Source organism: Sabethes cyaneus, chromosome 3 (assembly GCF_943734655.1).
Source record: "Sabethes cyaneus chromosome 3, idSabCyanKW18_F2, whole genome shotgun sequence".
In the NCBI taxonomy this organism is placed as follows: Eukaryota; Metazoa; Arthropoda; class Insecta; order Diptera; family Culicidae; genus Sabethes; species Sabethes cyaneus.
The window spans coordinates 6,920,784-6,933,374 of record NC_071355.1 but is presented as its reverse complement, the minus strand read 5'-3'; the positions used below and the strand labels follow the sequence as shown (position 1 = coordinate 6,933,374).

The window sequence follows — 12,591 nt, the reverse complement described above, 5'->3', positions numbered from 1 at the left end:
AAACGATTTAATGCAAAATAGCACTTTTATGAGCGATATCGCACTTTGGATGGTACAATTTTCCTTGCAATTGACAATATCAGCTTCTTAGATTGAGTGTATGCATTTTTTTTCGGTGTACAAATAAACAAACCGCGAACAAACGTTTTTCGTCAAATTGTTTTCATTTCTGGCATCACGGGCGTTTTTTGCTGATGCGCTCCTTGAACTGTCAGTCGTGTGTCGTGTCTGGCTCTGTGGGCTGTCAGTTGAGTTTTATTGTTCCACAGAAAATGGTGCTACGGGACGACGTTCGTTCGTGGAATTTGCACCAATAATTCGTGATTTTTACTATTTCGAGTGCGCCTGTTTTGCCAATTGTTCAAACAACGGTGTCGTCATTCGTCCGTGTGCACATTGGGGTAGTGTTTTATTTGCAATTTGTGACGATTCCCGTGATAGGAGGCCATTTCCCATAGCCTAAAAGAAAAAAAAGGCAGATTGCTGAAGTAAGTGAGCAGGAAGCAGCAGCCAGGCGGACACCACCGACCGTCGTCTTTAGATTATTGTGCTTGAGTTTGTGTGCATGTGTTGAAATTACTTGATCAGACTGGCCATATGAATAGGTAAGTGTTTGGAGCAATTATTCTTATTCTGCGCGTTTCTTTACATTGCATCTGTATGGAATGGTTATCTGGGACGGGTGGAGAAGTTTGGAACCGGGGGGAGCTAGTTTACAAATTGTGCCATTAAAAGATGTGTCGTTTATAGATCTAAGACGAAAGACTAATCTAAGTATTTCGTTCTTAACTGAACCTTTGAATAAGAGCAAATTTTGTAAACTGTGTGTTGTTTTACTGGCCTTGCTGGTGATTCCCAAATAGTAACGAAGTGATTAGTGAAAGTTTTAAAATAAGGCTCATGACTTATTGTTTTATGTTTCGTCAATACCATAGATTATCTAATCACATCAAACGTAATTATTCTCGAGTCAAGATGGCTAACTAATTTGAGACGTTTTATATAATTAATAACTAATTACTTTTTGGTGTTTTCGGCAATGTTATTTGAAGGCTCCTATATGTCTCTTTAATTTTTTATCAGTAACATACAGTCACTTTGATTTCTCCAGTCTACCGGAAGTCTAGCAAAAGAATTTCCGTTAGCCTGCCAGTAATTATTTAAATATTGTTTACACCATATTCCTTTATAACCCTATTGGTTTCATTTAGCTGCTTAGCACATACTATGTATTACTTTTTCAATGTATTGAGCAGACAGGGTAAATGACAAGTCTGCATCAGGTACAGATTTACACATGGATGACAGTACAGGTACGTATACGTACGGCTTTGAACAACTGTCTGAAAACGTGAGAGCAGCCGAGCCAGCAGCAATATGCTAATAACCATCAATCCAATGACCGTGTAACCGAGCTGTTGTATCAGGTGTTCTGTGTATTGCATCTCGCTCAAGGATGTTGGTCGTGAATACGACCGGTTTCTTCCGTTGCCACACTCAGTACGATTACATTTTGATAAAATGCCGTATCAGCTGGTTGCGTTTCTAAACTGATAGGATGATAGGTGTGATTTTGTTCGTGAAACTATTTGACGTGATCAGTTCAAATGGCCTTTGTATGGATGGTGGATGAGAGTAAAGAGAACGCGTAAAAGGTAGTCGAACTTACGAATTAAAGGTTGATTCTTATTCGATCTACGAATAGTACTGGTTAACCTATTAGTCATTCTCGTTTATTTCCGTTTCACAAGCTTTATCTCTAAAGATATACATACGAATTATGCCCTATATGATTCATTTTATATGCTATCTTTGCATGTAAAGCTTTTTTCATATTCTTATAACACTATTTGAGAGATTGAAATGTACAAAGACGACAAATCATTTATATTTCGTCGATTCTGAATGATTGCTAAAAGACAATAACTCTCCTTCACTTCAAATCTTTACAAAAAACAAGATTTAAGTTTCCTTTTTTAAGGCTACGTCGAGAAAATCCAACCAACTGGACGCTGACCTCGGGTCACCCCTTGAACGTTGTGTGCAGCTAAATAGAAAACAAACTTGCCATTTTGATTATTTCCGTTTTGCTCTGATGCGTCACGGACATGCTTCGGAGATTCTGGTCGTGTAGATTTTCTACCTTTAAATTACAGCGCACCGAAGAGATCCGCTGCAGCATTGAAGAAGACGTGCTGCAGCAGGCATTTTTCCACACACCCGTTTCAAGTCGGATTTTTTTTTTGTGTGTGTCTATTTCATGGGGCATCTACTATTGAAAACGAAAACTTCGTATGAGAAAAAATTCCTATGGACGCAGTAAATACAATGCATGGAATACAAATACCCGGACTGCTCGCTTGACCCGTTGCATTTTTATTTCCCATCGTTGCTTTGCTGGGCGAGGCGCTAACAACAGCAGGTGTTTGGCTGTGCGTTTGCATTTACAGCCTATCGCTGAACTAGTCAAGTAATAATTGGGACAGACCACGCAAATTGGGTTGTTCATTATCGAATCCGGGGTATTTAATTTTACGATTCAGTAGGAGTCAGGCTAACTTTATAACGAATTGCAAATATTTTCTCTGAGGTGTATCAGCACACAATGGGAAAAGTTCGAAACTTACACCACCATGTTTTTATCCTATAAACACACATTCCGATGAGTTCAATACTACAAGTCGGTTAATTTTCCACGTGAGTTGCATTGTGTGTGGATGCGCTAAATCAGTGCTCAATATGCGCTGCGTCTGAACCAGTATCAGCTCCGATTACCTTCGGTCCTGCGGTGGCAACGGGTTCGATAATCATACCCAACAACACCAGAGTCACATTATCTCTTACGCGTGATGTTTCTCTTCACCTTTAAGACAACGTGATGCTTTAGTACCGCACGCTGGTTTGATTTCGATTCATACTAGGCTGTTGTTGGTACTCGTTATTGATGCAAGTTATTGCTTTCGTATTCCGACCTGACAGATACCTAGTCGCGCGTTAGATTGTCGTTTATCACATACACTCGATCCACTGATATGATCACGAGCCAGCTGAAGGTTCAGCTGTGATTAATTAGTTTATTTCATGTTTGGTTTTGTACGAATTTACAACAGTCTTCAGTCTATTATTGACATTTTCACAGATAGAACTCAGAACTGTTCTCAAAAAAAAAATGAGTCACCAAAAGGTCTCCAAAAATTTATTTAAGTCGAATTTTTTTCAACTTGAGACCGCGGAAGGTGCAGATCTCTTAGATATCGGCGGCCAGCACGTTATAATCGTTTGTATGCACTTCTAGGTTAGCATTCATTCCGCATCCTTCGCACATCTTACTTACTTACTTAGGTGGCTTGCCGTCCTAAGACAAAGCCTGTTGAACAAAGTTTCTCCATGTAATTCGGTTGAGGGCTACCGCTCTCCAATTCCTCGGACACCGAGTACTCTCCGCCAGATCTAGCTCCACCTGGTCTAACCATCTTGCTCGCTGCGCTCCTGGTCGTCTTGTTCGTACCGGATTTGAGGCATTGTCCATGTTTCATGCCCGTAGGGAACAACCGGTCTAATAAGCGTCTTGTACAGGGTGCACTTTGTACGGGGACTTAGTCTTCTCGACCGCAATTGCTTGTGGAGCCCATAGTAAGCACGACTTCCGCTGATAATACGCCTTCGAATCTCACGCCTGGTATCATTGTCCGCCGTTCTCAGTGAGCCAAGGTAGACAAATTCATCGACTACCTCAAACTCATCGCCGTCGATCAATATACTACTGCCCAAGAGATCGTTCGGCCTCGGTTCTGCTGGCCAGCATGTACTTTGTTTTAGACGTATTTACCTTTAACCCAATCTTTTCTACTTCGCGCTTTAGTCTGGTGTACTGTTCAACCACCGCCACAGATAATATCCATGTCATCGGCAAAGCAGACGAATTGACTAGATTTGTTGAATATCGTACCCCGCGTGTTGATATCCGCTCGGTTTATAACACCTTGTAACGCTATGTTGAACAACAGGCATGAAAGACCATCACCTTGACGAAGTCCTCTGTGTGATTCGAATGAACTTGACAATCCACCCGAAATTCGAATGCAACACTGTGTACCATCCATCGTAGATTTAATCAGTTTGATGAGCTTCCTGGGGAAGCTGTTCTCGTCCATGATTTTCCATAGCTCTTTCCGGTCGATGGTATCATATGCGGCTTTGAAGTCAACGAATAAATGATGCGTGGGAACTCTGTATTCACGGCCCTTTTGGAGGATTTGCCACAGTGTAAATATTTGATCCGTTGTAGACCGACCTTCGACGAAGCCGGCTTGATAAGTTCCCACAAATCTATTCGCAATTGGTGATAGACGTCGGAAAATGATTTGAGACAGCACTTTGGCGGCATTGAGAACGGTGATCGCTCGATAGTTCTCACACGTTTAAAGCAACAAATTAAAATTTTTTTTGAAACGATGGTTCTACAATTGATGAAGGGACGGTAAGGGAAAGTAATGAAAGAGGATTTTTTTGGGAATGGAGGGGAAAGAGTAGAAAGGAAGGGGGGGGGGGGGTTATAGGTGGCTACGCTTAACAAGTTGTCTATGTGACTCCTACCTTTTGTCCAATGCTGGAAAGTGCATGAGTCGAACTATGGACGAATAACGAATAATGATGTTTCTTGAACAGTGGTTTATTAGTAACTAAGGAAAAATATCTAGGTAACAGACCTTTAGAACAAATGAATATTAAATCGACTGCTACTTAGATTTGTTTCTTCAACACCCCCTCTCAGTTGATTTCAGCTAATCCTATTTTATCCCTTAAGTTTAGGAATTGAGGTGATGCTAAAGCCTTCGTTAAGAGATCTGCCTCTTGTTGTTGTGTTGTTATGTATACCAGTTGAATCTGCTTTTTAGCGACAGCCTCTCGTACAAAATGATATTTAACATCTATGTGTTTAGCCCTTTTTGTTTCTTCCTTCTGCGCCATTGCTATTGCACCTTGGTTGTCCTCGAAAACCGGTACGGGATATATATTTTCAGCTTCCATTGCGTCGGTCATTAGTCCACACAGCCATAATGTTTCGCTTACACAGCTGCTCATAGCAATATATTCTGCTTCAGTTGACGACATTGCTACAGCGTTTTGCTTCTTTGAAGACCAAGCTACGGTAGAGTTGAAAACCTTCAGTAGATATCCTGAGACACATTTTCGATCACTTTCATCACTAGCTAAATCCGCATCGACGAAACCAACTACAGGTGGTGAATGGGCATTGCTTTTGTATACTAGTTTAAAACGTTTAGTACCTTGAAGGTATTGTAACACTCGTTTTGCGTGCTTCCAGTGCTCCGGTCCTGCTGCATCCTGGAATCTCGATAAATAGCCAACAATATAACATAAATCCGGCCTTGTTCTCAGCATTAGATACATCAGGCTTCCTATGAGTTCACGGTATGGTTGCTCACATTGTCCTTCGTATCGTTGTAACTGCAACCTCACTTCAGCGGGTGTATTGCACGACTTACAGTCACTCATGCCGAACCTCTCCAGAATCTTTTCAATAAGTCCCAACTGAGAAAGCTTCATAACACCATTCGCTCGGTCGCGCTCTACCTTAATACCGAGAAAATGATGAAGTTCGCCCATATCAGCCATATCGAAACTCTTCGTAAATATACTTTTAATTTCCGCAATATTCCTGACACTCTTGGCTGCAATCAAGAGATCGTCTACATATACAACAATGTATGCAGTATCACCATCTTGCTGTCTGGTGTATAAACAATAATCGTATCGTGAACGAGTAAAACCATGGATCTCCAAGACTTCATTAAAACGACTGTTCCAGCAACGTGGAGACTGTTTTAAACCATACAGAGAACGTTTCAACAAGCACACCTCATTTTCTTCAGCCTTTACACCATCCGGTACCGCCATGTATACTTGCTCTTCCAGCACACCGTTCAGAAACGCCGTGCGAACGTCCATTTGATGTATTTCGTAACAGCGATTATTTGCTATAGCCAATACAGTTCGAATTGTGTTCAATCTTGCAACCGGCGCGAATGTCTCTTCATAATCAACGTGTTTCCTCTGCATAAAGCCCTTGGCTACCAAACGAGCTTTAAAACGCACAGGATTACCATCAGCATCCGCCTTCAACGTGAAAACCCATTTACTAGGGACTGGAACAACAGACGCAGGCTTCTTCACCAGCACCCACGTGTGATTTTTATTCAACGCCAATAGTTCTTCTTCGACTGCCTGTAGCCACTGCGCACGATCTGGATGTTTGCTGATATCATCGTAACTGTTTGGTACCTGAGAAAATTCAACAGCAGAATTTGCTCCGTATGACGTTAAGAATTCTTTAAACCAACCTGGTCTCCTGCACTCCCGACCACTGTGCCTTGGTGTAGACTCGCCTGGAGAGTTACTACCTACCTGTTGTGGTGGGAGTGCCGACGTATCTGTTTCTGATTCTTCACTTTCCCCCTCTTGCTCCGTTTGCTCTAACTCTTCAGCATCAGGAGCATCGACAAATTCGTCTTCCTCTGCTGTCACTTCATCCCCCTCTTGCTCTTGCATTTGTGGAATCAGTAAAGGAATCACTGTTTCGCCAGAGAACTGCTTATCGACGATCTTCTTAAACGGAAATTCTGCTTCATTGAACCGCACATCACGGGCAACGATTAATTTTCTACTACCAGGTGACCATAAACGGTATCCGCATAGAGCATAACCAAGCATTACACATCGTTGTCCAGTTGCATCCAATTTGCTTCGTTTTTGTTTTGGAATCCAGGAATAAGCTACGCAACCAAACACACGTAGCTTGTCTACCACAGGTTTTTCACCATGCCACATTTCTGCTGGAGTTTTGTTTGAAAGAGCCTCCGTTGGACTTCGGTTTATTACATAGACTGCATTCAGTACAGCTTCACCCCATAAATATTTTGGCGCACCCGATTCGATTAGCATAGTTCGCATCTTTTCCGAAATTGTCCGGTTGAATCGTTCAGCTACTCCGTTGTGTTGAGGAGTGTAACCAACTGTGGATTCCACCTGTATTCCTTGCTGCTTGTAAAACATCAATTGTTGCTTACTGAAATACTCTCGTCCCAAGTCGCAACGAAGATTAGCAATCTTCACTCCAAACTTCGCCGTCCCCATTGCCTCATACACCTTGAAGTAATCAAACACTTGATCTTTCGACTTCATAAGGTACACGACAGCAAAATGAGTGTAATCGTCCACAAACGAAACAAAATACTGAAACCCATCGTGTGTTGCAGGCGTGATTTTTCCACAAACATCTGTATGCACTCTCTCCAACGGTCTTGTAGTAGCGGGTCTTGTTCCACAGAAGGGCAAGCGTACCAGCTTTCCTTCCGCGCAGGTATCACAAAAACCACCATCACCTCGTAGTTCATCCATTCCTTTTACCATTTTTGAACTTTGCAGCTTCTTCAAATTTCGATAACTCAGGTGTCCGTATCGACGGTGCCATAGTTCCAGCTTATCGCAATCAATTTTTGCAGCTAATACAACACCAGTATCCACATCCATCGACAAATAAAACAAGTTTCTTCGTAAAACCGCTTCGCCGATGTGCTCTCCATCTTTGGTAAGGAGTGCACGATCTGGTAAAAATTGTATTTGCACTCCTACTTTCAAAAGAGCAGCCAGAGACAGAAGATTATACTTCAGACGAGGAACATGCATTACGTGACTTATTTTCAATGTCACTTTTCCGGTTTGCGTCTTCACTTTCCCAGTAACGGTTCCTTCCTTAATGCCCTGCATACTTTCATCATCCTTGGCACTTTCGATAGTCACCGGGGCAGGCAACATTTTGACTGAAGACAAATATTTTTCTTCCTTCACCATATGCCTGCTAGCTCCAGAATCCAAAATCCATTCTAGCTTGTTACCAGGTAGCACCTCTGCTTCCTTTGAACTAACCAAAGCTATTTCACGATCAACTGGAATATCCGCTGCATTGGCCCGTACCGTTTGCTTCTTTGCCTTCGGACAGAATAAACGTTTATGCCCGAAAAGTCCACAGTTATAGCATTTTCCTGCGAAATTGCTCCTAACAAATTGCTTTTTTCCATGCTTTGCTGCCAACACTACTCCGTCAGATCCGTTGCTAATACTTGAACCACCTTCTCGCCCGTTGTTTTTCTGTTCCTGAGCCAACAGGCGTGCTTTTACGGTATCCAAGCACAACTTGTCGTCAGGGAGATTTTCCATCGCCGTTGTTGTAACATCGAAGGAGGCCGGCAAAGTTATGAAAAGTTGGCTCACCTGATCCAGTTCGGTCACGGTAGCTCCCGCATCTTTGAGCTGCCTTATCAGCTCATCAAATTTCCGGAAATGGTCTTTTAACGGTGTTCCTTCCTCCATTTTCAGTAGCGAAAGAGACTTACGAATGTACGTTTGTGCAGCAAATCCTTTCTTTGCAAACGTATTGGCCAAAGATTCCCACATTTCCTTTGCCGTTTCCTTGTCCCGAACATACTCCAAATGACTATCTGCAATAAAGGCCACCAAAAGAGCTTTTGCCTTATCGTTTTTGTCCTTGAACGCCGCTTTCATTGCTTCAGTTGCGTCTTCAGCCGGCGGATCCTGTTTCACTGCCTCCAAAACTCCGTGAGTTGCTAATTGCGTTTCGACTCGAAATTTCCACGTATCGAAACCTTCTCCAGCAAACTGAACTACCCCAGCCTTTTTCGCGCTTGTGGTCATTCTGCTCGCTGCTGCCGGAACCTTCAGTTCTTAAAACTTGCTGCTTCTAGAGTCTTCCAAGTTTGGAACAATTCCGAAAAAAACTGCTTCAAGAATTTTCAAATTACTGTTGAACTGGGCCCATAACCTATGGACGAATAACGAATAATGATGTTTCTTGAACAGTGGTTTATTAGTGACTAAGGAAAAATATCTAGGTAACAGACCTTTAGAACAAATGAATATTAAATCGACTGCTACTTAGATTTGTTTCTTCAACACGAACCAAGCTGAAATCTGAGATTAGAACCGGATTTGAACCCACAACACCCGCCAGGGCATGTGGCTCGTTGGTACCTGTGTACCTGTGAACCACAGAGGCGCTGGACAAAAGGAGTCTGCACAAACCCCCTTATTAACGTAGCGACATGGATTGGGCTATTTTTAGACACAAATTGTGCTTCTAAGGGGGTTTTCAACTGTGCCGATTTTGATGCGATCCAAGGTAAATTAAACAGTATCGACTGGAACGCAGCCTTGGAAGAGAACAACGTAAATGCTGCCGCCTTGACCTTCTCGCATATTTTAAATTATATCGTCGACTGCCACGTGCCGAAGAAGACGATACGCATAGAGCCGCACCTGCCTTGGATAAACGCCACGCTACGTCGCCTTAAATCTGAAAGAAAGACTGTCTTGAGGAGGTATTCAAGGTATAAAACCCAATCTCTGCGAAACCACTATCAGGCTCTCAACAAGCGCTACAAAAAGTTTAGCCAACACTGCTTCCGCAAATACTTAAACAACGTTGAGCGCAGACTGAAGCGTAACCCCCAGTCATTCTGAAAATATGTTAGTGCACAACGGAAAGACGACGGTCTTCCATCAGCCATGTTCCTTGGAAGCGACACTGCGACTAAATTGGATATGGTTTGTCAACTGTTCTCGCGGAAGTTCTCCAGCGTCTTTGTCGATGAAAGGCTGTCCGAAACAGAAGTATCGACTGCTTTAGTCAGTGTTCCAAATCTCAGCGATTCTCTCACTAACCTGTCTATTCTATGATCAAGCAGGCCGGTTTGAAGTTGAAAAACTCAACTTCCAGTGGACCGAATGGCGTACCTTCAATATTTTTAAAGAACTGCATTGGTGCCTTGGCTGCTCCAATCCGACGTCTATTTAACTCCTCGATTAGCTTAGGCATATTTCCTTCTGCTTGGAAATCCGCTTACATGTTTCCAGTTCATAAGCAGGGGAACAAAAGAAACATAGACAACTACAGAGGGATCTCTGTCTTATGTGCATTATCTAAACTCTTTGAGCTCGTTGTGATCCTGCCAATTTCTTCGTTCGTCCAGCAATACATCGTTGACGAGCAATACGGATTCATGCCCTAGCGCTCAACACCTACCAATCTACTAATGCTCACTACGTACGTAACGGATTGCATTGACGACTGATCCCAGATAGACGTTATCTACACTGACCTCTCTGCCGCCTTCAAATCGCCGTTGCAAAACTGGACAAACTGGGCATTGGAGTGCCGCTGCTTCAGTGGTTTAAATCGTATCTGTCGAACCAGCCTATTAACGTGTCTATCAATGGCTTCAATGGAGTCCCACAAGGTAGCCATCTCCGACCATTGCACAGTGGTCCAGAAACGAAAGTTAAGTGGAAACTTACTTTTGCGGCTAAGCGATTTATAATAGCTCCCCACAATGTTCAGCAAAGTTGTTCAACTCTAAAAGACAAATAATGCGAAATCAACGGCTAAGTTCCAGTTTGGCTTGTAAACACATAATCGATAATAACTTTTTATAAGAAAGAGATAGAAGGATACTTTTTTCGACAAAGTTGTAGCTAAAGATTATATAAGTAACTTTGCCAAAGACATAGTAGGCGTATTTTTAGGCGTTTCTAACTTACAGAGTGTTTTACAACAAGACCTCTCAAAAATCACTTTTTCGCTGATTTATTCAAATGCAGTGGATTTATTGCATCATAATGTTTTACAAAGTTGGTTATCTTATCAAAAGACATATTTTTGTAGAACATTGTATGTTGAAAACTCATACGTATAACGAGTTCTAACGTTTTTCCTGTGTTTTTTTAGTCTTTTTTGGAATAGAATATCTCAAAAAGGGGCAAACGAGAAAAATCAAACTTGGCCGTTTCTGAAAGCTTGAAGTTTTATCTCAAGCATATGTGAAAATAAAAAACTGGTTTTTTCTCTAACTCGAGTAATTTCAGTTTAATTATTTCATGTTTGACCATTTTCTACTACGCAGTATTTTCCAAAATCTTCTTGAAGACGATTAAAGTCAACATGTCAATAGTAAAAAAGAAATTTGTCGTACCTTGACACAATTTCTTCTGATTTTCACGTAAAATAGTCTTCGAACTCCAGATATGACATCAGTTTTCTATCAGCTCCAGCTGTTTTTGATAAATATCTATCTTTCAATTTTCATTATTTTGCAAATATGCTCAATCTACCATCAATAATGTTTTAAAAATAATTTTCAATAAAAAAGGAAAAAATATTGGTTATTTCATGCGTAATATTGTTAACTGTTATTTTAGTTTTATGTCATTTTTTAATTGCAGGTAAGTATATCAAAATAGGCAAAGAGGTAAAAGAGAAAAAAAACCTACAGATCCCTTTCGAACTTCAACCACCTTATATCAATATATCGTTGATTTGGAAAACAAAAATGGTAGTCATTTATTTGAGAGATTCAGTAAATGTTATTGTCAGCAATATAATAATTTATTATATTAATAATTGGTGGAAGCTCTACGTGTACAATACGAACGATTTTGTATTGCAATGACTGGATCGGACGACAGCAGGAGGCGTTTGAACGCATCCTCCAAATTGGCATTCCGGTTAAATTTTCTGGCGTGAAATTCTCTGAACTTATAAATACATTTATTTCGCGTTTCCTGTACCTCTTCGCTTAATAACCCTATGGGTCGTGCCGTGGCCTTAATAATATCTGCGCCGTGTACGTGTACGGTTGGCGATATAGCTAATATGGAATTAAATGGGAAATAATCTCCTAAACTACCGAATTACTTTCACGAACATTTTAGATACTAATTCAAAAAAACAGTAACGGTACCCTCAAATCTTTTGACAAAAAACTCCAGGACTCTAATAGGATTTGCTTGAAAGCGTTCCTTCTTTTTTACTACGATCATAATCATGTTCCTGTTCCTGAATACGTATAAGACATCAATTTTGAAGACTTCTCAGCTTTCTGACACTAAAGTAACTTAAAAGATTACTTTAGACTAGAATCAGAAATATCAATATAAAATTTAATTTCATGTTCATATATCCAAGTGAAGATTTCCATTTGTCTATTTGTAAAATAATGAAAATTGTAAGACAGATATTTATCAAAAACAGCTGGTGCTGAGCTCCATTTGCAGAGAGGACGATACGACAGTGATTATTTGAAATCCAGGATAACTGCTAACCAGAGTACAGTAGTTCTGTGGAGACTAAGGCCCTTCACTCCAAACCACCGTCGAACTAACAACGCGCGCAATGAACCAGCCTGCCGCTGAAAACTAAACTAAAACTAAACTTAAACATGTCGACTGATACTATTAAGAAAAAACTTTCTGACTATTTCTGAGAGTTCAATTACATGTACACTAATACCACTGCATTTTATATTATTTTGTATTTGGTATTATAATTTATATTTATATGTATGGACTGGATGACGGGCGAAGTCCATATATCTTGACAATAAACAATTATAAAAACTACCGTTATACAAACTTATTTAATGAATATTTCAGCAGTGGTTCGAAAACTAGCACAAGGTCGAAAAACTAGATCTCTTAACTTATCCTGAGTTCGAA

At 40.9% G+C, this 12,591-nt stretch overlaps 1 protein-coding gene across 2 annotated transcripts in view; it reads left to right on the top strand.

Annotated features, from left to right (window-relative positions):
- The first annotated feature begins 254 nt into the window (after positions 1-254).
- LOC128742367 (uncharacterized) overlaps positions 255-12,591 on the top strand; it is a 39,340-nt gene continuing 27,003 nt past the window's right edge. Inside the window, exon 1 of one of the 2 annotated variants that reach the window (XM_053838706.1) lies at positions 255-605. In XM_053838706.1, coding sequence (XP_053694681.1) covers positions 598-605 — 8 coding nt within the window. In that variant the 5' untranslated portion in view covers positions 255-597. Of the gene's footprint in view, positions 606-1,484; positions 1,656-12,591 lie in introns of those variants that run through there. The other variant, XM_053838704.1, reaches the window with a different exon arrangement.